The following is a 23969-nucleotide window of genomic DNA, read 5'->3' as shown; positions in this document are numbered from 1 at the left end:
CAAGCTCTGCCAGAGGATTTTCCACAGATGAAATTCCCACGGGCATTTCCGTGAAGAATTAATTGTCCTTATTGCACCACCTCTCACTGCCATGAGGTACTGCCTCCCCTGCACCTCACCTGCCCCCGGCGCAGTCACCCGGCCTTCCCCTCACTGAAGAGGCCCCAGAGCCACCCGCACCCTGCCCCGCAGGTCCTCGGCCTGCATGCACCCCACCCGTGGCCGCCCCCCCTGCCCCCTGGGGACCTGCCCAGCCGGGGTCCCCCCCGCCGGCCACCCCCCCTCACGCAGCACTGCTGCCCGCTCGCCCCCCGCCCCCCTCCCCCGCTCCGCTTCCCGCCCCGCCCCGGCCGGGCCGGCCCCTCAGGCGCCCGCCCCCGTGCGGCGGGAGCCCAAATCCCGGCGGCCGCCGCCGCTCGCCCCTTTCCTCCCCGCCTCACAGCGCGCACCCACCGACGGCGCCATGGCCGCCCGGCAGCAGCTCGGTAACGCGGGGGCGGCCGCGCCCCGGCAGCCCGTGGTGGCGGCGGTAGCGACGACCGGTCGCGGCCATTGGAGCCGCTGGGGGGTGGCGGGGAGGGGGCGCGGGCTGCCCTCCCGCCGGGCCGCGAGATGGCCGTCGGGCGGGGGGCCGGGCTGAGGCGTGTTTCCCGGCTGCCGCGCTCTGCTGAACAGGGGGGCGAGCGGGGCCGCCGCTTCCAGCCCGGTAGCTCCCGTGCCCGGAGGGGGCGGGGGGCCTTCTTTCCCTCCGGGCTGGCCGGACCCCGGTGTCGGTCCGTGGCCGTGCGGCTGAGCGGCTTGAGCCCCGGGGCGGGGGGAAGCGGGGAGGGCGAGGGCGGGGAGCGGCGGCGCTGCCCCCCTGCCCCGCCGCCGGGGTCCCGCCTGGGGACTTCGCTGGCGGTGGGCAGCGCCTCCCGCCCCACTCACCGCACGTCAGGGAGGATCCATAAGATACGGAGCTTCCCTCTCTTAATCTTCTTGTTTCGTTTCTCTGTTCCACTTCGAAAAACAAAACACTTGCGCTCGCTCTTCCCACCTGTTAGCGCTCCTCAGCGTCTCTGACAAGACCAGCCTGGTGGAATTTGCGAAGAGCCTGAATGCTCTTGGCCTGGGTTTAATTGCCTCGGGAGGAACAGCCAAATCCCTGAGAGATGCTGGCTTGCCTGTCAGGTACAGATGCTTTCCTGTACATCTCCACCAAAAATGCTCGTTTGGGTCCTGAGGTTGCTTAAATTGTTTTCTCTGTTCATGAGCAAAAAATGATGGAAAACTGGTCTCTAAGCAAGTCTTCCAAAAAAAGCCTGCCCTCCAGCAAACATCAGAACCTTCTTGGCCAGAAGTCGGTGGACTGAGGCCAAAGAGTGTTACTGTGCAGGTGACCACACAGAGGGATGTCAGGCCGTTGTGTTGGACACAGTGCCTTGTCTGCCTTGTCTCCCGTAAGACAATTGGTTGCCTTGAAATTCATAATCTGACCCTAGCGCTGCTCTTCACAGCCAGGTAAAAGCTGATCTTTGCCTGGTCCTGGGACAGGACTGATGTGTCAGGAATATCTTGAAGCTCAGTGGAGATCATCTTGGATGATTTTCCCAGCATGATGGCCAACTTTTTCAGATGGAGCCTTTAAGTGTTGTTCATCCACTGTTTGGGAAAGGGCATGTACGTTCACTGGCTGGTTTGGCCCATGATTGCGGGGAAGTTTGTTTTGGTTTCTTTGGCGCTATGATTAAAAGACAGCTCCAACCAAATAAAAATTGTTTGCAGTGCAATGATGAAAAAAATCTCTCAATTATTTGGTAGGACAGTGACTCCTTTTTTGCTTCAGTGAATGCAATGGTAAGGCCCCTGGGACACATCGGCTGGAATATATGCTGCCCCTGGAGCTCCCTGTCCCTGCTGTTACCCAGCACTTGGTCATGTCTCTCCAACTTCTTTGCTTGCCTGTGCTGTCAGTGAAGCCTGAAGCAAAGGATGGTCACATTTCCCCTTCCTTCTCCAGTTTATTGTTCCTTTACCATCATAAACAGTCACAGGGAGTGGTGAAACTGATTAATGTTTTGGCTAAGCTGGGAAGACCACCACTAAGGTATTCCATCTTCTGAGCATGGCCTTTCGTTCTCTCTATAAACCACATTGACTTGGAATTTGCTTATCTGTGTTATTTCAGTGTATTCAAAAAATAACTATACAGATTAGTTAAGTCCGGCCCATGAACTTTTATTTCCCTTTGTGGGAAAAGCAGTCGTTTCCCCTTTGGCATAACGGGGGTTTGTAGTGAATTTATACAATTTTTGGTTTTGGTCACTTATTAGCAGTGTCTTTTTTGTCTTCTGTCAGATGTAGTTTTTGCGGAAGATACAGATCCACATCTTGGGAAGAGTGAGAGAACATTAAGCCAGCACTTTGGCTGTTTCTACTAATGCTTCTGCACCTAGCAGCATTTTGTGAACTAGTTGGCAGATGCCAGTTGTAATAAAAGCAATCGGATCTGTCTTAATGTAGAATGTTTCATCTCCGAACTACTTCCCAGCCCTCTGTTGGAGGGATTAATCAGTCTGTCACTCAGCATAGCTTTTTTCCTAGCAGTTCCTAGCAACACCTTCCACATGTTGTGTTCTTACTGAGATACAAGATACTGAAGTTTAGAGGAATCATGACTGTTTTCTCTCTAAAGTCCTCCTGTCAATAATGGAAAGGTGGCGATTATTTTTTATTTTCTTTTACAGATGGACCAAAAGAAAGCAAAGTTTATTTCCCTCTTTGCTGCCTTCAAAACTCCTAGGTTTTAAATCTCCTTCCAGTAAAACCAATGTTGCCAATAGATCTAAATTACTGTCCTGATGGGAATAATAAACATTCAACCTATAGGTAAAATCAGTATGGCACATTTATTAATATGTTATGTTTTCCTGTTGAGCAGAGATGTTTCGGACCTGACAGGATTCCCTGAAATGTTAGGTGGACGTGTGAAAACCCTTCATCCTGCAGTCCATGCTGGTATGTTTCTGTTAATATATTTTCAGTCTAAAAGAGAAATCTGGGGGCAGTGAGGGTGGGAAGAAGGGGTTGACAGATGTCTTTTTTAAGGGTTGTGTGGAGGAGCTGAGTAATGAGAAAAAATTTGCCCTAGCAGCAGAAGGAGAGGTAAAAAGCACAGAGTGGAGAAGTGCACAGTGGCTGAATTACTTCCTGTGTTGCTACGCTTGCATCTATGCATTAGCAGAGCTTTTCCTCCCTAGGGCTGCATGTAACCGGGCTTCTCTATAAATGCCTTTGCACATTCTTTGCAGAGTCAATTTCAGACCTGTTTAGGCAGAGAACCCCACTGAATTTAACCTGTGGATGAATCTGGTGTGCAGCATAAGGAACATGACAGCATAGTCTTTAGTGGGTGATTTCTGCATGCTCTAATAGTCCCTGGCTCCTCTTCAGCAAGGAAGATGTCTGATAATTGGTCAATCTGCACATTAACCCATCTGCTTTTTCATGTCCTGTTACTGTGCTTGAGATTCCTCAAATAGAACCTGTTGCAAATCGTACCTGAGGGCTGGAGACAATCTCAGGATTGTGCTGCTGCTTATGCTGTGCCAACCAGTCACGTTTCTCCAAGCTTCTAGACCCAAGCCAGCCACCTGTGCTCAGCTAGAGGCACAGCATCTCTCGCTTCTGCTGTTTCATAGGCTTTGTGTGTTGCTGGCTGATGGGCGGCAGGTGCCCTTTTTCTCTCCATGAACTCCATAACAACAGTTTCAGTGGTTTAAAGGTAGCAACTGAATGCTTATAAAAGTACATTTGTGTGGTTCCTGTTCAGCACTTGGAATGCTTTGGGATTTAGCACTGGGGGGAAAAACCCCACCTATTAGTATGGAATTTGAACAGCCAAAGCGTCAGTACAATGAATTAAAGGTGAAGGCATAAAGTAGGCTGAGGACTCTTGTCTGAACTAGAATCAGAAAGTTTACGATACAAAGTCTCTTAGGAAAAGCACAATCTGAAGGAAGGTGTTGAATTACATTCTTTTTTAACGAAAATGTACTGTTTGTTGCAACTAGGCATCTTGGCTCGCAATATTCCAGAAGATAAAGCTGATATGAACAAACAGGATTTCAGCCTTGTAAGGTAAATGTTGGGGAACATGATGCAATTCATTCAATGTTCAATTCATGTTCAAAATCAAAAATGCACACTGGAAACCAGTCAGCTCCAGTGAATGGAAGCAGCAGGGATTGTAAAATCTGCAAGCCAGCAGATCTGCACTCTCCTTGCTTTCCTCTGTCAGGAGATACTATGTTTTTAAAAATACAGTTTTTCTGCAGATGCATCTTCATCACTTTTAGTAAGAGAAAACTGCAACAAGAAGGTTACATTGTAGTTTCCACAGGGAACGGAGGTTTTCATTTCCTCTGGTTATCTGGGAATTTTAACACTTTACGTTTAGCCAATGTTGGACCACATTATGCTTCTCGCAAAGTTGAATTCAGTACTTTCGAAGCTGGCACATCTCCCCTCAACTTGGCTCCGGGTGCCTCATCAGATGACAATTCCCGATTTTGAAATACTTGCTTAGTAAATGTACCCTTTGATATTTGCATAATGTTTACTGAGTTTCAACGTGTAAATAAAGAGTAGACATGAAAAGAGGGTCAGGAACATACAGCATTTGTACAGACAGAAAACACACAGATAACAGACAGAAGACTTGCCTTCTGAGAGCCATTATGGGAGCAAGTGGGCTGCAGCCAGAAATTGTTTATGTGCTAACATGCCAAAAATATTTGTCTTCTGTTAGGATGTATTTACTCAGTACATTCACACAGGGAGGTTTGGGACTGTGTTTAACTAACTGGGTTTAACATCTAACTAGTGATTGTGAGTAACCAATTCTGTGCCAGTGGGTGACTCCTAGTTGAGAAACAAATGGCTGAATCAAACATAGTAAATTGTAGGTATAGCCAGGATGGAGGCAGAGTTTGAATGTAGTGATTGGGCCAGAATTCATCTTAGCTTTTAAAGTTACTTTTAAAAACTGATGTCCATAGGATGGATGGATTTTCAGGCTGAATTTGAAATCCGGAAATTTAAAGCCACAGGAAATCCTTATAGATGCTCAGCAGTGGTGGCTTTTCAGAGTATGCTGTGTATTAAAGCAGGCTCTGCTGAATTGCAGCAGAGAAGCATGCCTTTACATCAGTGACTTACAGTGCACTTGCATCCAGAGTAATATTTGGATTCGGGTTGTCTTACGTAAAGCAGAAGGAGCTAATCCTCAGCAGGAGTGTCTTTGCATAGTTGCTTAAAATTTACATACCCAAGTCAAGGTAGGAAACCTTGATAAAAGCAATAGCACTGTTAAAGTCCACAGATTCCTGATGGTTTGCAGCAGGTTAGGAGGATGAAAGAATTCGGGGGGGGGGGGGGGAAGCGGTAATAGAAGTGGAACAGACAATAAAAGACTTTGTAGGAAATTTAGAGACATAAGGGGTTCTGAAAACTATACTGGAAGCTGATCATCCTTTCTGCTCAAGTTCATCACAGGGTGTGGAAACAAAGGAATATTAAAAGTTGGACACAAGTGTATGCATCACAGCAATTCGCTGCCAATACTGGGCATGCATTGGAATTTGATACCTTCATACATTCAGATGGAGAGAGTAAATTCATTTTCTTGCATTAAAAACATTGTTTGTGAAGGTCAAAACAGATACTTCCTTTCACTGTACTTCATGTGGCACTGGTAGGATGGGACAGGGCAAGTTATTTCATGCTTTCTGGAACACAGACTGCAGCTTCTTCCAGATCAGGTCAAAAAACTAATTCCAGTAATGTCCAGTCTTGAAAGTCAGTTCTACCCCCTGCTTACATGTGCTACAGAGGCTTTATGGGATCCAGGCTATGCACTCAAGTTTTATATGCTGTTGGTATTTTAAAAGTCCGGCAGATGATACGTAGGTCAGTTTCTGCTCTTGGAAAAGTTGTGGAAAATTAGATTGATTGTACTTTGTTGGCAACGGACCTTGCCCTGAGTGTTTACTCTCTTATGAGAGTTGGTGGGTGCCTATTTTCAGTAATGCTGAGAGCCCACTTTGAAATCCTTTGAAATGGCCCAAGTTGTGCACCAAAATCACTGAACATCTAAATACAGCCCCAGGTATTTAAACAAACACTCCCTTTAAACTAACTTTTGTAATTCTGGTTCTGTCTGCTGTAACAGTGTTTAATGCACAGAGTTCAGTTAGATTTCATAATGCATTGTACCATCACTTGGCCTTTGGCTGGACACCGCCGTCTCTTGAGCCTTTTAGAAAAAGAAACCTTAGCTACAGGATTTTGCGTTTGTCCCTGATCTGAGAGACAAGATAGTAAAAACACTTGTGGTATCTTGTGCTTGCCAAGCCCAGCTTGGCATTTTTATTTCTTACTGAATAACCTTGCTTTTCCCCTCAATTCTCAGAGTTGTCGTGTGTAACCTCTACCCCTTTGTGAAGACTGTATCTTCTCCGAATGTAACTGTACAAGAGGCAGTGGAGAAGATTGATATTGGTAAGTTAAAGGGAGAGCAAATCGTTTATCCAGGCAAATGTGATGGTTCTGGTCTCCAAGTGGTCTCAGATCTTTTCTTTTTGTTTGGTGGCCTTGCATACCCATAAAGGAAGTCTGCTAAAGAGCTCAGGAGTTGCAGGGAGCAGGCTGAAACCGTCATTGGGTAAACCTTGCTTTTAAGCAGGCCTACAATTAAAATGGCAAGCAGCTGTTGCACACGCTGTCCAAAAGAAGGAGCCTGATGCACTGTAGAAGGCTGTGGTAGGAAAGTCCAGGTGGAGCATGCTTCCTACTGAAACATGGAGAGCAGATTAAACTTCTTCTGCAGCCTCTGGCAGCGTAATAAAAATAAAAAAACTCATGAGCTTTGGAGAAAAAAGCTGAACCGCTGGAGGTGCTCTGGGGACTGCTGAAAACTTCCCTGCAGGGAAAGGGGTTGGTCTGCATACGTTGCAGAGTAGTTAGGACCTGAGTTTGGAAGCATGGACGCCTGTATCGTCAGCAGTTTTGCTCTTCCTGCTAGTTACTAACCCCCAAAAGGCTTGCCGTTCCTTCACCACAGCATCTCTGCTTGGCAGCTTGTGAACAGTACAGGCACCGTTTTGTGCCATGGGGTTGGATTGGGATTGAATTTTCTTGCAGTAGTTTAGACCAAACGATGCCCAGCAGAGCTCTATATTAAATGTTTTATGGAGTAATACTCGCTCTGCATGTGGCAGTGCCGGCCTCTACTTTTCCTTTGCAACAGCCTAGTATCTTGTATGATTTAAAGTGGTGTAATAGCCGTGCAGTCAGATTTAAGGGGGAAGCATGGCATTTTATCTCACACAGAGGACCTTGGCAGGATTCATTAATATTTGCAGAGAGATTTGGGAGCCTCTGTTGTTTAGCAGTGTAGAAATAAATCTTCCAACAGACCCCCTCCCCAGCCAGCGTTGCAGAGGATGGCGCTTAAGCGGTATGTGGAGACAGCTGTCTTAGTTCGGGATGTGGCTGTGCTGCTTGAGGACATTCTTGCCCCAGTTGCTCATTGCAGCACATGACCTGTTTCCTTGCCACTACGGCTTTGCCTGTGTCTGCAAAGGCCAATCAATGTGCACCTTCACCAGTGGGCTGAGATAAACTCACCAGCCTTGTGTGTTTTGAAGAGCACTCTTACAGCCCCTTGGTGGAGACAGAGGGACACGTTCATCTGGCACAAATGATCGATTGGTGCATGTCCCCTCTGGCCTCAGATGCAGCTCTAGATTATGCCATGTCCAGAGGGGAAGTGCTTCATGCCTCCATCCTTCTCTTGCAGGAGGAGTTGCCTTGCTGCGGGCAGCTGCCAAGAACCATGCTCGCGTGACAGTTGTGTGCGACCCTGCAGACTACTCTGCAGTAGCTAAAGAGATGGCAACATCGAAGGACAAAGACACTTCCACGGAAACGAGGCGTCACCTTGCGCTGAAGGTTGGTCATGTTTGCTTGCAGTGAAGGGCTAGGCCAGACTCCTTGCCTTTCATTCAGTCACATCTTTAAACACCAAATCATTTGTAAGTTGGTGTGCATAGGTAAGTTGACAGGTGTCCTCCATTCTGTCCCCAGGCTTTCACCCACACTGCTCAGTATGATGCAGCCATCTCTGACTACTTTAGGAAAGAGTACAGCAAGGGGGTGTCCCAGCTGCCCCTGAGGTATGGCATGAATCCTCACCAGAGTCCTGCGCAGCTCTACACGATGAGACCTAAACTTCCCCTGACAGGTGAGGCCTAGGCTGTGCTGGCCAAAAGAGAGCTCTGGGATAGCTAGGAAAGGAGGTGGTTGGGAAGGGCTGCCCGTTGTCTTTAAAACTGAAATACCGTCTTGTACCTTAGTCCAAGGGATGGTCAGCAGTGCCTTAACAACTACTATAAGAGTGGCACTAGCTTTGCAATTAAAGGGTTGAGCTGTGCGAGACAGAAGAGGTGGTCTGCTAACCCCTGCAAGACTTGCAGTAGCTCCACATTCTTCTCTCTTGGTGTAGGATTGTGTCCGCACTGAAGACACTTTGAGCAGATTTATGTGGTGCGCTTTCTGCTTGACATAAGATACAGATTTTGCAAAGGAAAACCTTGTCATGCTTTTAAGATGTTTTGCTACTTCCCATTTTCCTTATTTAGTATTTTCCCAATCCTTTTGTGTCATCACTTTGTCTAGAAACCAAGCTGTTCTCTAAGTTTGGATGGGTTTTGTTCTTTAGATTATTTTGAGCAGAGGTGTATTACCTTAGCAGAAGCAACATTCTAGAAAACTAATGGTGGCAGAGGGAAGAGATACTAGTCTTAGAAGAGTTTGGGACAGGTCTGGTGTGTCTGCTGTTTTACAGAGTGTGCCACTCATCATAGCATTGTTGCTGTGAGGGCAAAACCCCTGTTTTGGTGGGAGAGAAAGTCTGGCTACCATTGTTCTTGAGATTGTGTTCAATGTTGGTGAAAACCAGCTCTGCCTTGTGTGCGTGCCTTGTCCTGTTGAATAGACAATGGAGCTTTGAGTTGCAGCATTTCTCAGAGCTCTGGGACCTCTTACAAAGCTTTTCTGTTACTTCACTGGAAGTTCATTTGCTTACAAGTCTGCCTTCCAGTATGGCAACGGAACAACGCTGTGTTCACTTGTCCCGGCCATGGACTATTGTGAAAAAAGTTCTTTTCATCTTGTTTCTTGAAATGCTGATAGTCCTGCTGTGTCAGTACAAGTAGTTCTAGCAGGGCCAGGCCAGAAGGTTTTGAGAGCAGACTTTTAAATAGCCTTTACTCTTGGTGGCATGGATTTCTGATAAAAGGACCAGAATAAGCATTTTTTAAAAGATTTGCCCTGAATTTTGTGTCTGCAAGTGGTTCTGTTGACATCAGGTAGACAACATGTTTGCCTAGTGCAGGAATACTTTGTTGAATCAGAGCCATAGTCACCGCATGAAATTAATTTCCTAGATTTGTAAAGAAATCTGTCTGCTAGGGAGCAGGGATGTGCTTTTTGTGTTCCTCTCTAAGAGCTCTGCCTGTGCACCTTGGTCTAAATTCAGCTGTAGTAGACTCCCTCAGAAAGAGATAAGCTTGTGTTCTAAGTGGCTGCCGGTTGAAGAACTCAAAGAATATAAGGAGGAATGTTGTTGGGGTGGGGTTTTTCTTTCCTTTTTCACAAGAGGGGAGGTACATGGGGACAGTGTGTGTCTTGCTCCAAAGTCGTATCTGCACCTTCTGGTGGGGAAGAGAATTGTATTTGCATCTCCCGAGTCTCAGGCCTGTGCATTCCTCACAAGTCACTGAAACTTTTCAGAGCACTTAACCAGTTACTGAGGAGCCAGGGTCATTTAACAAGAGCGATTTGTAGTGGTTTTAGTTCTTGGTGGGAGAAATCTCTTCTGCTTGCTCTCCAGATGGAGGAGAGAGGTCTACTCACTTTAACGTGTCTATTTGTGTGCTATGTTTGCAGTGGTGAACGGCTCTCCAGGGTTCATCAACCTGTGCGATGCTCTCAATGCCTGGCAGCTGGTGAAGGAACTCAAGCAGGCATTAGGCATTCCTGCTGCAGCCTCCTTCAAACATGTCAGCCCTGCAGGTAGGGTGCCTCCTTCTAGCCATGCTTTTCTCTTTGACCAGGCTCCCAACTTCTGGCAGGTGCTGTCAGTGGTATGTACGTCTGTGTCCCTTACCCGGGCAGGCTGGGGAGGTCCCAGGGGCAGGGACCAGCACAAAGCTCTGGTTTGAGTGCCCTGGCTTCCATTTCCCACTAGGTGCTGCTGTTGGAATACCTCTCAGCGAAGAGGAGGCGCAAGTCTGCATGGTGCATGACTTCCACAAGACCTTAACACCCTTAGCATCTGCCTATGCACGAAGCAGAGGTGAGAAGCCCAGGAATAAACTGGCATGTCCAAAGAGCTGAGCTTAATTCTCAGCACCTGAGCAGCAATGCTTAGCACTTCACAGGCTCTTCCCTTTGCGCTTGTACTCCTCCTTTGTAGGGTTCTTCCTCCATAAGGAGCTGACTGCCTGTCAAAAATTGTTCTCCAAGTGAGCAGACCTTGTATATTGTTTCAAAGAAAGCAAGCACCGTTTTGGACTCTGTTCCTTGGTGTATATAGAAGGCATGTAGAGATTTTTAATTTTTTTTGAATGTGTGTATACATACACACACGTAAAATCTGTGGGGTTTTGGCTAAAGGATCTGGATAAACAGCTGTGGTGGTAGCACACTCGGACTTCCACTGCAGATGAGGTGCTCAGGAATACTTGAGTAGGAATGTTTCTGCCTGGTATTTGGTGGGTGGCTTTTTAATGCTTTTGTACTGCAGAGCTCACAAAAAAGCTAGAAAAACTAAAAATAAGTAAATAAAAATAGCATCCTCTCTTTAGCCAAGATACTTCACTAATTTTTTCATTTTCCATGGCATTCCTAGAAAACTTGCACAGAGTATAACAAAGCACATTTACTGGCTTGGGTTCATTTTTCACCATTTTAAAGACGACCTTTGAATATTGCCCTCAGAAAGCCATTGCATGATTAGTAGAATAGTAAACCTTTAGAATGGCAGGGACTGAAAAACTGACCTTGCTTAGTTAGTAGTAGAGTATCTGTGGTAGGAGTTGTGTTTGCCTTAGCTATGCCATTAAATATAGAGACTATTCTAAAAAATTTGAAATTGCTTTTAGCTATATTTCTTGATGTGGTTTCTTGCGGGGGAAAAAAACAGCTGGGAGCATAGGCATCTAAAAGCTTTCCTCTTTTTTCCACCTGTTTCCCATCCAAAATTTTTCTGTATGATCCTTGCCTCTCCTTGCCCTCTTGCCACCATGGCTACAGCAGAGCTGCTGGCAGTAATGGAGGTAGTCATTAGAGAGTTAGAGCTTTGACAAATGGAGTGAAGAAGGAAGAATATCTGAACTATGGGAATATTTAAAGGTGCATGTCTTTGAGGTAGGATTTTTGATCCTTGTTGTTCTTACATGATTTTCCTTTGCTGTGGGATTAAATTATTAGCTCTTACGGAAATTCACTGGATTGTAGGAGCAAAGACTTTTCTTTGTATGATGCTATAGTTTGATAAGTTACAAAAAATATGATTTTGTAGGTGCTGATCGAATGTCGTCTTTTGGTGACTTCATTGCCCTGTCTGATACCTGTGATGTGGCTACTGCCAAGATTATTTCCAGAGAGGTTAGTTAAACAGCAGTAAATCACTGGAGTGTAAAAAGGAGGATCACACTAGATGGAGTCATTGGTTTGTAATAGCTGTTCTGTTAGAATTTGGCCTGTTTCTCACAGGCTATTTATTGGTCCATTTGTGTAATTTGGTATCCAGACTGCAGAACTTACACCTGTCTTTGATGTGTTTTTTTTCCTATCAGTTAAAATCTGGCTGTGTGTTAGAGCCTGTGAAATAGCAGTGCTTGAAATGCTGTTTTCCAAGAGATGATTGCAAACCTCTGCCTCGAGTAGGCCTCTGGAAATGAGCCCTGATTACACTGTTGCAAGTATCTGGTTGAACAGAGAACTGGAGAGCTGATGGCCAGCCTCTAGCCCAAGGCAGCAATGTGGATGTGGATTTGCTACCTGCAATTGATGCAGGTTTTGTGTAGGCTCAGCCATTTTCCAGGCTGCATTTTTTTGGCTTTGTTGGATTCAGCGTTAACTCCATAGCTGAGTGCATTGCGCAAGTCGCTGGTTTAAATACAGAGTTAAACAACTGGGAGTTAATGTTCGCCAGACAGATTCATCCCATTATATTTTGCTTACAATTTTTTTGAGACAGGGAAGGCACAATGCAAAGGGCTGTCTTGTACCTTGGTGACTCTTTTTCAAACAAAAGAGCATGTTTGACTGTCTTGAGGATAATGTTTGGTATACTGTTACTTAAAAACAAATAAAAAAAACCCAACACCACACTGTAGGATAAGAATGTATATCACTTCATGGCACTGATGAATGTAAAATCTTTCTTCTCAGTTTCAGTGCTGTTAACAGCTCTTTTGCCAATATTTTTGTCTCATCAGGACTGTCACTGTTGGAATAAGGATTTTTTCCTTTTTTATTTTAAGCCATGTTTACTGTTAGGGCGGAGAAATGGGGATGTTGTGCATGAGCTGTTTCCCCCTGTAAGGGGTTAGTAGTTATCAGTTCCATTCTGCTTAAAATGATAGAGGAGTGGGTTTTTTTACTATTTTAGTCTTGCCAAGAGATTACTGCTCTGCTGTTTCCTGTTTCCAGAACAGAAACAGATTTTGTAATTGGTGCCTTTGGTATTGAATGGTAGACCTCAAGAGGTGTGCCTTCAGTACCTCTCTGGAAATGGCAGGTGGAGCTTTCAGTATTAACCTCTCTTTTAGATGACGTGGAGGCTGAAATCTCTGTGTTGCAGGTGTCTGATGGTGTGGTAGCTCCGGGATATGAGGAAGAAGCTCTCAAAATCCTTGCCAAAAAGAAGAATGGTGGTTACTGTGTCCTCCAGGTTTGTACTCCTGCTCCTCTATAGCCCTCTGCTACTCTTCCCATATCTGCTTTTCACAGATGTTGGTGTCCATATAGCTGGGGGGCTGATCCATGGATGTATGTGGATATGTTTCCTCTGGGTCTTTGGGGTTTCCCGTATGAGCAGGAATTCCACCAGCAGTGGTCACATTTAGCCTGTAGTCCTGAAGGGGAGTATTTTTATAATGCCTTCCTTGGCTTTCAAAGTAATGTGGATTTAAAGTAATTAAATCTATGAACCAGCAAGAGTACTTCAAATAAGCAGAATTTCTGTGCTGTTTCCATTCTTTGCCAACTTTCCTCTCACTTTTGCTCTTTTGCTGAATTTGTTTCCTCCCTGGATTCTTTATATCTAAGATGGTATGTGAGTCTTGGCAGTGAGAAGCACGTGCAGTGTATATCAACTGAGGGAAGGTTTGTCTGGGCATGTGGTGTTTGTAGGGCAGGCTTTAGTACAGTCTGTGATGAAGATAGCAGTACAGACAGGGTTTGGACCTGGGTTGATGCGCCTTGATGGACCTGCCTTGATGGACCAGGATGCTTGTCAAGGAATATCGATATGGTCAAGTCAGTATCAGGTTGCCTTCTTAGCTCCTGCAGTGGTTGTTGGGACTTCAAAAATCATCCAGTTCTGGTGAACATGACTAACAGATTACAGAATGCTGTCAGAGCAGCCAAACGCGTCCTATTTCTGCCTGACTCAGACAAATGAGCAGAGACCTTCACTATAACATTACAAAAAGAAAATCCAAGGCTTAGGCTGAAGTAGCAGTGTTATAGTAACAGGGAAGCTGCAGAAGATGTCTCAGAACCTTCAAGCAAGAAGGAATGAAATTGCAGACAGCCTTGGCAGCCGATTACCTCCTGAATTCAATTAGCTTTGCAAGGATGAGGTCATATTGGTTAAGCCTATATCTTCAGGGCCTGTGTGCAGAGGGATGCTAAGGGAAGTTGATGTGAACAAATTTAAATGGATTAGGGAAACCACATAAAGCATATGCATGCTCCTATTTTAGAGCTGCTGGCCTTAATTCGGTTTACTTCATGTCTCGATAACCTGAACTGGGGCTACCAATATTCTAAATAAGTCCATGCATGGGTAGATCTGGATAGTTTAACATTTCCATTTAACTTTGTCCCTTACGCTGGTGTAAATTAACTGTGCTGCATGCTTGTTTGGAGATGTGCCCCAAGAGAGTGCATCTCTGGAAATAATCGCATTCGCTGTTCTCCTTAATGTCAAAGAGGGTTGGGAGTTGTACCTTGAGGCACGTGTGAAGCAGCTCAAAATATTTCTGCCTTCCTGCGGAAGGCTGGAAGACTCTCTTTGTGTGAATTCCTCTCCCCACCCCACCCCCCTTCTGTGAAAGACTGGAAGGCTTTGTATATACGTTTTTGTGACTCGCAACATGGACGTTTGTATATGTCTGTATTGAGTTACCTCTCTTTACCCTGTAAATGTCACTTTCTGCTGTTGAGACCTTTGTTGCTCTAGTTAGTTCTGATTACTTCTGATGATTTAAGGTTGCTTTCTATCAACAGTTTGCATCTTTTGGATTCCTTAGATAATGTTTTTTAACCTAAGCTATTACTGGGCATTGGCTTTGAATTGCTTTAAAGAGTGTTTTATTGGCCTATCCTTGGGCTTTTAGATGGATCCCCATTATGAGCCAGACGACAATGAGATTCGAACCCTCTATGGATTGCATCTCATGCAGAAGAGGAACAATGCAGTCATCGACCGGTCATTGTTCAAGAACATCGTTACAAAGAATAAAAATGTAAGCATCGGAAGATAAATGAGCTTAAAGACTGGCGGAATTAACTGGTGTGCTTTCATCAAGGAAGTCATCACTGTTCCATTTTAAGAGCTCTTAAAATATTTTAATGAGATTTAACTGGCTTTTAACAAAACAATGCGGCAAGCTTTCTGGACCAAGTGTACTTGGGTAAATCAGGGTAGTTTGGCTTTGTTTTGATTCCTTGTATAAATAAGAGGAGCTAGACCTTGACTTTTATCTCCAACTTCCAAAATATTTGTGTTTCTTATAAATAAGAAGCTACTGTGTGTAATTTCTTCTGGTGAGACAGCCATATGCTAAGGATCCATTGTGATCTCATTCTGACTCACTGTTTAATTCTCCCTTTTGTGTACAGTATGTTGTATAAACTCTGGCCTTGCTGATATTGCTCATCATTTAGAGTTTACATCAGCAGAAAGCTATCAGTTATTTCTTTGTCTCTGAACTTGTTCTCATTAAAAAAGATGTTGATGAGCGTGTGATTAGTCACAGGCTCAGGAGCAAATCAGACATTGAGGTAATAAAAATCATGTTAATAAATTAGTAATGGAAAGGACTTAAAAACAATACTTAATGCAGATATTGGGAGCTAGTGTTGTTGTGGTCCTGTGTGTACTTAAGCGTGGGTAAAAACAATACTTAATGCAGATATTGGGAGCTAGTGTTGTTGTGGTCCTGTGTGTACTTAAGCGTGGGTTCAGCTTTTTGTCTATGAGCACATCTGATGACAGTGAGCAAAGAGAAGAAGCATTTGCAGGTGTAGGGCCAGTGATAAAGCCCTCTTGACCTTGTAAGATTGAGTCTTATCGCTGCAAGCTATGAGATGAGCTGCCAAACCAATCATTTACAGTTTTTAATCTCAACAAAATTTGCTGGAACTGAACAAACCAGGATATTTTTAGTTATCTTGTTTCCTCTGTCTATTGTGCTGTATTTGTGAGGTGGCTGTGGGCGTTTGCAGGTCACTAGCCAGTTGGCTAGTCATGGTTGGTAGGATGGGCTGTTGACAATGGTGTTTTGTTTCAGCTGCCTGAGTCTGCTGTCCGAGACCTGATTGTTGCCAGCATCGCTGTCAAATACACCCAGTCCAATTCGGTTTGCTACGCCAAGGATGGGCAGGTAACCAAATCGGGCAGCTCTGTGGAGTGTGCTTTCACAGCCAAGCTGGGTCAGAGAGTGCTTTTGCCAGGCCTGAGTTTTAAAATCACTTAGCGTACAGGAAGCTATTAAACAGGTACAGATGAACTGTCCTAGACAGTGTCATGCAGAACAGTAGCTAAACATTTGTTTCTCAAGAGGCTGCTTCAAAACCTCACTGTTATTTCTTCATGGTAATGACAGGGCCGGCTCTTTCAATTATAGGGTTAGAAAAGCTCTTACATGCTTCTGCAAGTTTGCCCTTGAGTAGTTTCTTTCTAACTAATCTGTTCCTTTTTATCATTTTTTGAGGTCATGTGCATATGCTGTAGTTGGTACAGAGCCTTAGGAAATGACAGTGGTTTTCACAGCTGGATTCTGACTGTCCAAATGATTCTCAGTTTTTACATAAGAAAGATGGGCTGTGCTTTCTTTTTTTCCCCTCTGGGGCATTAGAAATCTTCTGTTCTCCCTGATACTTTTTTTTTTTTTGTTAAGCTTATGATGGGTGTTGGGATTTATAGGGGCATTATCAAATAACCAGTTGAGAGATGAATCTTGAATTTTAAAGAAATCCTTTCTTTCCATGTTATTACTAGGTGTTCAGCTTAAATCAGTTATCCGAACGTTGTTGTAAATGTATTAAAAACTGGTTTTGCCCAGCAGCTCGTTCTCATAATGCTGTTGTTTAGCTGGTTCTCTGCTCTCTGAGGTAACTTTTGCATAGGCATGGATTATTTAAAAAAAATACAGAAGAAAAAGACAAAGAATGTTTTTGATCTTGAGCTTCAGTACATCATAAATCAGAAAAATGGATCAAACAGTGTACCCTACAGGCACAGACTGTGAATGAACTGCAGTGCTGCCCTTTTTGCATTGGTACTCATCAGCATTGGTCGGATTGTTGTTACAGCCTGGAAACATTGCAGCACTGTCTCGCAGTACTTTCTGGCGTCCCGTGCTGTATGGTTCTTAAAAACATGTCTCTGGAGATGTGGCATTTTTCTTTTATTCAGATTTGGGTTTTTTTTTTCTTGTTTTTAAATGGTTCTCTGTACTCAAGAGTGTTAGTTCTTATAGCCCCAGAACAAAGGTGTCACTATCTTTGCTCCTTTTCCCTCCTTGCAGCAGCAATTTCCCCAGTGCTTTTGCAAGTCTGGACTTAATGTGGTGCTGCAGATGTTTCTGAAATGTGTGTGGTAATGCATGTACCATATGGAAGGGAGAAGAAGGGATAAGGGAGGAGTGAAAAGCAATGTGGGCTGGCAGGGTTTTAACTAGCTAGGCTTCAGTGATGTTTTGCATATTTGCAGACCTCTATTTTAATCAAATACAAATGTGCATTGTCTTGGTTTGTTGTATATGTGACAGAGGGCCAGGATCAGAGGTCTGTGTACTGCACTAAGAAAAACCTGACTTTTTTAACAGGTCAGCCAGTCATTACAATCACTTACTCAGGGAGGTGGTGAGTCTGTGTTGGGGTTTTCAAATCAAAGCTTAATGTCTTAAGAGACACATTACAGTCCACATGCAGAAACAGCAGAGTGATGTGCTGTAGGTAATGATGGAGGAGCTTGGATAGGAGCTGCCTTCTGGTTTTAAAATCTCTAGAAGCTTCCTGAGATTGTGAAGTATTTGAGACCTTTGTTTTTTTAAGGTACAGATGGGGAAAGAAATAAGGTCCACTGAAAACCAGTCTTACTAAGAAAGTGGTTAGCTTAGATACCTCTTGGTGATGCTGTGCAGAGCTAACTGCTGGTCGTATCTTCTACCAAAACAGAGTATCGGATGTATGCAGGAATACTTGGGTGCAAACCAAAGAATAGCACCAAGAACCAGGGATAGAAAGTAACTTCCAGATTGTGGGGGTTTTTTTAGTGTTTATTTTAGATGGTTTTACATGAGCCAAGCCTGGGAAGCCCAGCTTTCTTTGGGTTCTATTGGTTTTTGTTTTCCAGGGGTTATTTTAGCCTCACAGCATCTCCATTTCTTAGGAAAACTCCTGTGTATCACAGTCCAGAGTGTTTTTGACAGCTTGGCTCTGTTGGATTCATGAGTGGATCAGTCACTCCAGCAAGGTCTAGTGGCTGTGTTAAGAAGTTCTAGGAAAGCATAGAGAGTGAGGAAGCGTTTATGTCCTTGAGTGTCACTTAATTTGCAGGAAGCCAGCTGCCACTAATTGCAATAAACACTTTCACTTGTTTTGTCTGACTTTCATAACCAGCAAAGCCAGTCTGTAACATGTTGATTTACACTTTCTTTAATGATTTAATGGTACCACCATGTTTTAAATTAGCCATTTACAATTATTCTCTTTCTTAATTCTCTGTACAGTAGGATAAAAAAAACCCGTTGATTTACCTTAGTTTTCCACTGATGGTACAGACATTTGTCAGTAACTTCATTGTTTGTCTTCCCAATGGTGAAGTCCTTTATTTGATTTTTAGAATTCCAAATGTATTTAGGGCTTTTGCTTTCACTCACTCTTCAGGGTAAATCTGAGTAAATACAGGCCAGTCTGGACAATTTTGCAAGGATCCTTTGGGCATTATCCATCTCATCCACTCTGTGCTTTTGCACAGTATTCCAGATATGGGGCATGTTTGGCTCTCCTGTGGGCCTAAGTGTTTTGGTCAAGCAGTTCTCAGTTTTCACCCAGGCTTTTATAAAGTGATTTTTCTGCTCGCCCTGTATCGCTGTCTCCTTTTACTCCTCACACTTAATAGGCTCTGCTTAAGCACTTTTTGTTTCCCAGGAGATTAAGCTCTGAAAAAAAATATAATTATTTTTTTTGTAGAAAATAGAAGGGGAAGGATTCCTTTGTGGAGTATTTTGAAGTTTCAGCTGTGTTTTTGCATGGGGGGAAGCCAGCATTTGAGAAGGGGAGAGATGGGATGTAGAAAGAAGGATTTTCACATTAAGTGAAAAAAGTGGAGAACAGGTACATTGAGACAGGCCAGTGTGAAGAGAGATTCAGGTACAAGTCTATCATTTGCATTAAACAGAAGCTTAACCTTCTGATTTTTCTTTAGACCAGAAATTCCAGGCTAGACCAAAGAAATCTACCCCAGCAGTGTTGCATCAAAATACATTTTTCTACACAAAAGGTTTTAATTTTCCCTGGATCAGTATGTTCCAGGGAAGTGCATCTTACCAGCATGTTCTTCCCCAGCTGTAACTGTGCACTTCCTTCTAGAACAACGTGGGCTTATCAGAAGGAGGCACAGAGAAGAAGCTTTTATATTCTTTTTGCCTGTTAAGCTGTTGTAAAAAGTTCCATGTGTGGCAGATAATACCTCTGTAGATTTGGGGTTGCCTATGAAGAGTTTACAGGATAAATCACTTTAACTGAAGTACAAAGTTCCTGCTGTTTTGGAGTTGTTGAATATGAGCTGAAGTTCACTTTATGCATTTTTTGACAAAATTTGGATTGCAAAAAATGTCAAGTATTTTGAGTAGCTCCTAGAGAAAAGGAGAATGGCTTTTTTGAGGAGAGTGCTTGGGTGCTGACAGGTAGGAGAGCTTTATTTCTCATGTGTGCCCAGGAAGGAGCTGTGTGTGTTTGGGGCTGCATTGGTCTGGAGATGTTTTCTCCAGTGCCATTGCCCTTGCTGGCTGAAGACCAGGGCTTCCGTTACAGGAGTGCAAGGCCACAGCTCACAAGTATGTGGTGAGGATGGGGCACGTTCTGGCTGGAGAGGGTGCAGGACTCCACATTTTTTAGAAACTTGGGGATGGTTCATGGTATTTTGGCCCCTGCTGCCAGCAGTCTGTCCAGTACTCTCCACCACCTGCATCCCCAGCTAGAAATTTCTGCCTTAGCCTGGCCTGGCTTGCTAGGCTCACTCTTTAAGGGCTGAGTGACGGTTAATGGTGTGCACTGCATGACAACTCTAAGCCCTCTCCTTTGTCCAGGGAGAGCAGATAAAACTCTCTGGAAGAGATGATATATCTATGTGCAGCTGTTGTTGAGTTCCCTTGAGATGCAGAGTCCCCTGCAAGCCTGAAGGTTAAACAGGTTGATGTGATAGCAAGAGGCTGGACATCAGGAGTGTTTGTGGGGGAGGTGGGGAGGTGTCAATAAGCTGTAAGAAACTGTACATCTATTAAGTATTTATGATAATACTAATATCCTTGGGTTTATTAAGCACTGATGACTTCAGTTATAGCTGAGCAGATGATATTAGATAGCAGCCCAAATCTTTCATTTGCTCCTGGGGGGAATGGTATCCAGCAGCAAGTTTTATGGTTCTGGTAAGAGGTGAAGTCACCGTGTCTTGATGAATGAGAAGACAAATGATTCATTCCTTTGAGGGCAGCCTTTGACTTATAGCTTTACCATCTGTTTCAGTCTGAGCTGGAAACTGTGAGGCATTGGCCAGAACCACTAGCCTCCACACAGTGTCCCAGGAGCAGTCCCCCATGCAAACGGTCTGGTGAACCGTTCAGCTGTGGCTTCATAGGAGGAGGAAATTACGGGAGAGAGACTTGTTTTCTGTCAGATCTCTGGTTTGAAATGGCAGGGGCTCTCTCTGGAAAGCAGGGCTCACAGCTCTGAAAACCATGGAGAGAAGTTACCAGCCTGAGCTTGACAGCTGTGGTGGCTAGGTCTGGTCTTTGTGTGCCTGGCGTATTGTCATGGCAGAGGCAAAGCTGAGGGACAGCAGACAGTCTGGAGCCCAGGAGACCTCAGCTCAGTCCCTTCTACTTGCCAGTTGTGACTGCAGGCAGACCGTATCTGTAGGGGTTGTTCTGCCAGTGTCTGGTAACCAAGTTGTCTCCAGCCACATTCAGTTTTTAGTGGTGTCAGCACCAAAGAGTTGCCTTTGTCTCCAGCCCAGAGGGGTGCGAGAGCTTGTCTGCGTTGTGCATTGAACTGTGACAAATAGCTTGCAGAGTTACCTAACCACCAGGCTCCAAGTGGAGTCTCTACCTATTTTAATCTGAATGTGTAGTGTAATAGTGTACCTGAAAAAAATGCACAGAGGTTGAATGTGTCTGATGAGACCTCCAAAGAAAGTAGTCAGATAAAAGCAAATGGACACTGCACACATACAGTATTTTCTTGAGGGAAAAATCACCTTTTGGATTTTGCCTCTGGAAGCACTTGGTCTGTTTGATATCAAGCACAAGTGCTATTTAATAAGGTTAGCAGCTGCTATTTTAAAAATCCTGGACTCTGGCAGGTGGCAGAGTAGGAAATGTGTTGGTAGCTCCAGGGCCTTGACAATTCATGTGATGTAACGGTCCTGCTGGGCAGCCTTCCTGATGGAGCAGTGGATTTACTTTCTTATCAGCCCTGACAGACAAATGGCCTTGTAATCCACCACATACCATTGCTGATCTGTTTAAGCCGTGTATGCCTGGCCCACCAGGAAAGATGATGGTGTTTAGGTGACCTGGGCTCAGACATTAATCCTGTAGCTGAAGTGCCCTTTTCAAGAACAGGTAGGCAGCTTACCATCTCCTGGCAGTCATATTTGTTTCTACAACCAACAGGATTTTGCTTCGCCTTAAGGCCGTAATTGTATCACTCTCCCAAGGTTAACAGTTTGACTCTCGTGGCTGGGGCTCTGTTACGTAGAAGGATGAAAGAACATAGTGTCCTCGGAGTGACTCAGCTCAGCAGAGCTGTTGAAGTTAGCAGTGCAGAGCGCTGGCCCTTTCTGGCCCTTTAACCAATTTACAGGATTGGGGATGCAGGTATTTTCAAAATTTCCCTCGCTAATTAGCTTTTTCTCTGCATCCGTGAGAAGCAGGTAATTTGTGGGAGGTCTTTCCTAATTGCTTGGCTGGAATGCAGCTCTGTGGTCTCTGCAGCAGGGTATGATTGTGCTTTGTATCTGTATTGTTCAGGTCATAGGTATTGGAGCCGGCCAGCAATCCCGGATCCACTGCACGCGTCTGGCTGGTGACAAGGCAAACAACTGGTGGCTCCGGCACCACCCACGTGTGCTCTCCATGAAGTTCAAAGCAGGTGTGAAGAGAGCAGAGATCTCCAACGCTATTGATCAGTATGTCACTGGGACCATTGGTGAGGTAAGGGGTGGTGAATCCAGCTTCTGTGAACCAAAGTGCTTAAGCCTGGCTTGAGTTTCATGCATGAGTATCAGTAATGGATGATCTCAAAGAGCTGGGGGATCAAGTGGCCAGGCTGGCCCAGGATGGTGACTTCCCCAAGGTCATTTAATGGCCCAGTGGCAGAGCGTCCTGATTTGCCCCTCTGATACTGCACCCACCGCTCCAGGTGCTGGAACCTGCCCTGCACTTCGGTGTGCAGCTTGGTTTCATCTGGTAGTTCCCCCCAGCAGTAAGGAAGGGCTAAAGCTGCAGTTAATGTTTCAACTCACTGCTCTGTCAGGGCAGCTGTCCTTCCCTTCTCACATGGTGCTGTTTGCTTGTGTGGCATTTCGGAATCTCAGAATCCCTCTGACCTCCCCATTACAGGCAGTAGCGAGACAAGAAAATAGTATGTCCTTTTTAAGTATCCTTAAGTAAGAAAGTCAAGAGCTGGACTGGGGACCTTGTGAATCATCTCTGTGAGCGGCTGCTTGTTTAAGGGGGTAAGAACTGGAGCGGTTGCTGTTTCAGAACGTGAATCATAAATGAAGCTGCTGTTTGTCATGTGTTAAGTTGTCTACCAGATGCTGTTTCTGTGTGCTGGCATTTACACAGAGCAGCATGCTGCAGGCAGGCCAAGCAGAGCATCCTGGAATTAAAAGGCAGGCAGAAGGAATATCTTGAACCCCCTGAGGTGAGGAGGGGGAAGGAAAGGAGTTAAAAGGATGCAAAAAGAGCTGATGGTGGTAATGTGTTCCCACCGCCACTTGGGATTTTAAAATCCCTGGTATGAAGTTCCCAGCAGCAGAGCTGTGGGAGCAGAACGCACAGCTGAGCTGGATGTCAGAGGGATGCCATCACTCATCCTGCTGTGCCCTGGCAGGGGTTGCCAGGAGCCCCGTGCTTTGGGGCTGAGCTGGCTTTTTGTTCTCGCAGGATGACGACCTGGTGAAATGGCAGGCGATGTTTGAAGAGGTGCCCGCACAATTAACAGCAGTGGAGAAGAAGCAGTGGATTGCCAAGCTGGCCGCTGTCTCCCTCAGCTCCGACGCATTCTTCCCTTTCAGGGATAATGTCGACAGAGCTAAAAGGGTAAGGTCATGGCAGGGCCAGGATGTCAGGGTGACTCTGAAGAAATGTCTGTGCAGCCCTGAGCTTTTTGTTTTCATTTTGTGCGGACTGCTGGGGAATGTCTCTGCTCTGCATGGCTGGCTAGAATAGCGCATCCTGGGAAGGATGTTTCTCATGGTTACTAGTCTCACGTGGACGGTAATTATCCAGCCATTGCTCAGTTTGTTGATTTGGGATGAATAGAGGATTAAAGTTTATTAAACCATTGACGAATATCAAGACGAGGCCTATTGCTTCCAGAGGAACCATTTTACTTTTATTTCTGAGCTGTGGAGAGAACTGACTGCTCATATGAGGAACTCCCCTGTGAAAGGCTTTGAGCAGTGGAAGCCTCAGTTTGTTTAGCGATTAGTGTCGTGGGATGTGTATGAAGGACTGGGGCTGCCGGCTCCTTTTCAGGGGGATTTTGCTTTTCCATCCCCTAATCCTCCTACTTTATCTCTGTCTTTGTTCAGAGCGGAGTACAGTTCATCGCTGCCCCATCTGGCTCGGCTGCCGACGAGGTTGTGATTGAAGCTTGCAATGAGCTGGGGATAACTCTCATTCACACCAATCTTCGGCTGTTTCATCACTGAGTTTGCTGTGGACTGTTATGGTCCCTCTTTGGTCACAGTCTCACCAGCAGCAGTGATTGCAGTATCAGCAGCTTTTAATTGGGAGGCACCTGCAGTCTGAGCTTAGCAAGTGTTTGTAGGATCTGTAAATGAGGTTTTTCCCTGTGTTAACAGAGAATGAAAGCACAAGAAGTTGGCCTCCGATGTAGAAAATGTTTCTTTTGCAAATAAACATACGGTTCTTAGCCATGTGGAGCCTGTA

The 23969-nt window shown here is 45.1% G+C and overlaps 1 protein-coding gene across 1 annotated transcript; it reads left to right on the top strand.

Annotated features, from left to right (window-relative positions):
- The first annotated feature begins 357 nt into the window (after positions 1-357).
- On the top strand, positions 358-23956 carry ATIC (5-aminoimidazole-4-carboxamide ribonucleotide formyltransferase/IMP cyclohydrolase). The gene is made up of 16 exons (XM_055719252.1): positions 358-485; positions 1044-1170; positions 2921-2997; positions 4053-4119; positions 6452-6540; positions 7841-7992; positions 8128-8284; positions 9991-10116; positions 10292-10399; positions 11627-11712; positions 12914-13003; positions 14676-14804; positions 15852-15944; positions 21819-22001; positions 22959-23114; positions 23609-23956. Exons 1-16 carry the CDS (start codon positions 464-466, stop codon positions 23726-23728), a joined length of 1782 nt encoding a protein of 593 aa, XP_055575227.1. The 5' UTR covers positions 358-463; the 3' UTR covers positions 23729-23956.
- Positions 23957-23969: the final 13 nt, after the last annotated feature.

The sequence above is a fragment of the Falco cherrug genome, chromosome 8, assembly GCF_023634085.1.
Source record: "Falco cherrug isolate bFalChe1 chromosome 8, bFalChe1.pri, whole genome shotgun sequence".
Taxonomy (NCBI): domain Eukaryota; kingdom Metazoa; phylum Chordata; class Aves; order Falconiformes; family Falconidae; genus Falco; species Falco cherrug.
This window is presented reverse-complemented; position numbering and strand designations above follow the sequence as displayed.

Coding starts and splice junctions, on each gene's coding strand:
- ATIC (XM_055719252.1), top strand. CDS start 464: ATGGCCGCCCGGCAGCAGCTCG. Junction 4,120..6,451: donor CAGGATTTCAGCCTTGTAAG/GTAAATGTTGGG, acceptor CTCAATTCTCAG/AGTTGTCGTGTGTAACCTCT. Junction 14,805..15,851: donor TCGTTACAAAGAATAAAAAT/GTAAGCATCGGA, acceptor GTTTTGTTTCAG/CTGCCTGAGTCTGCTGTCCG.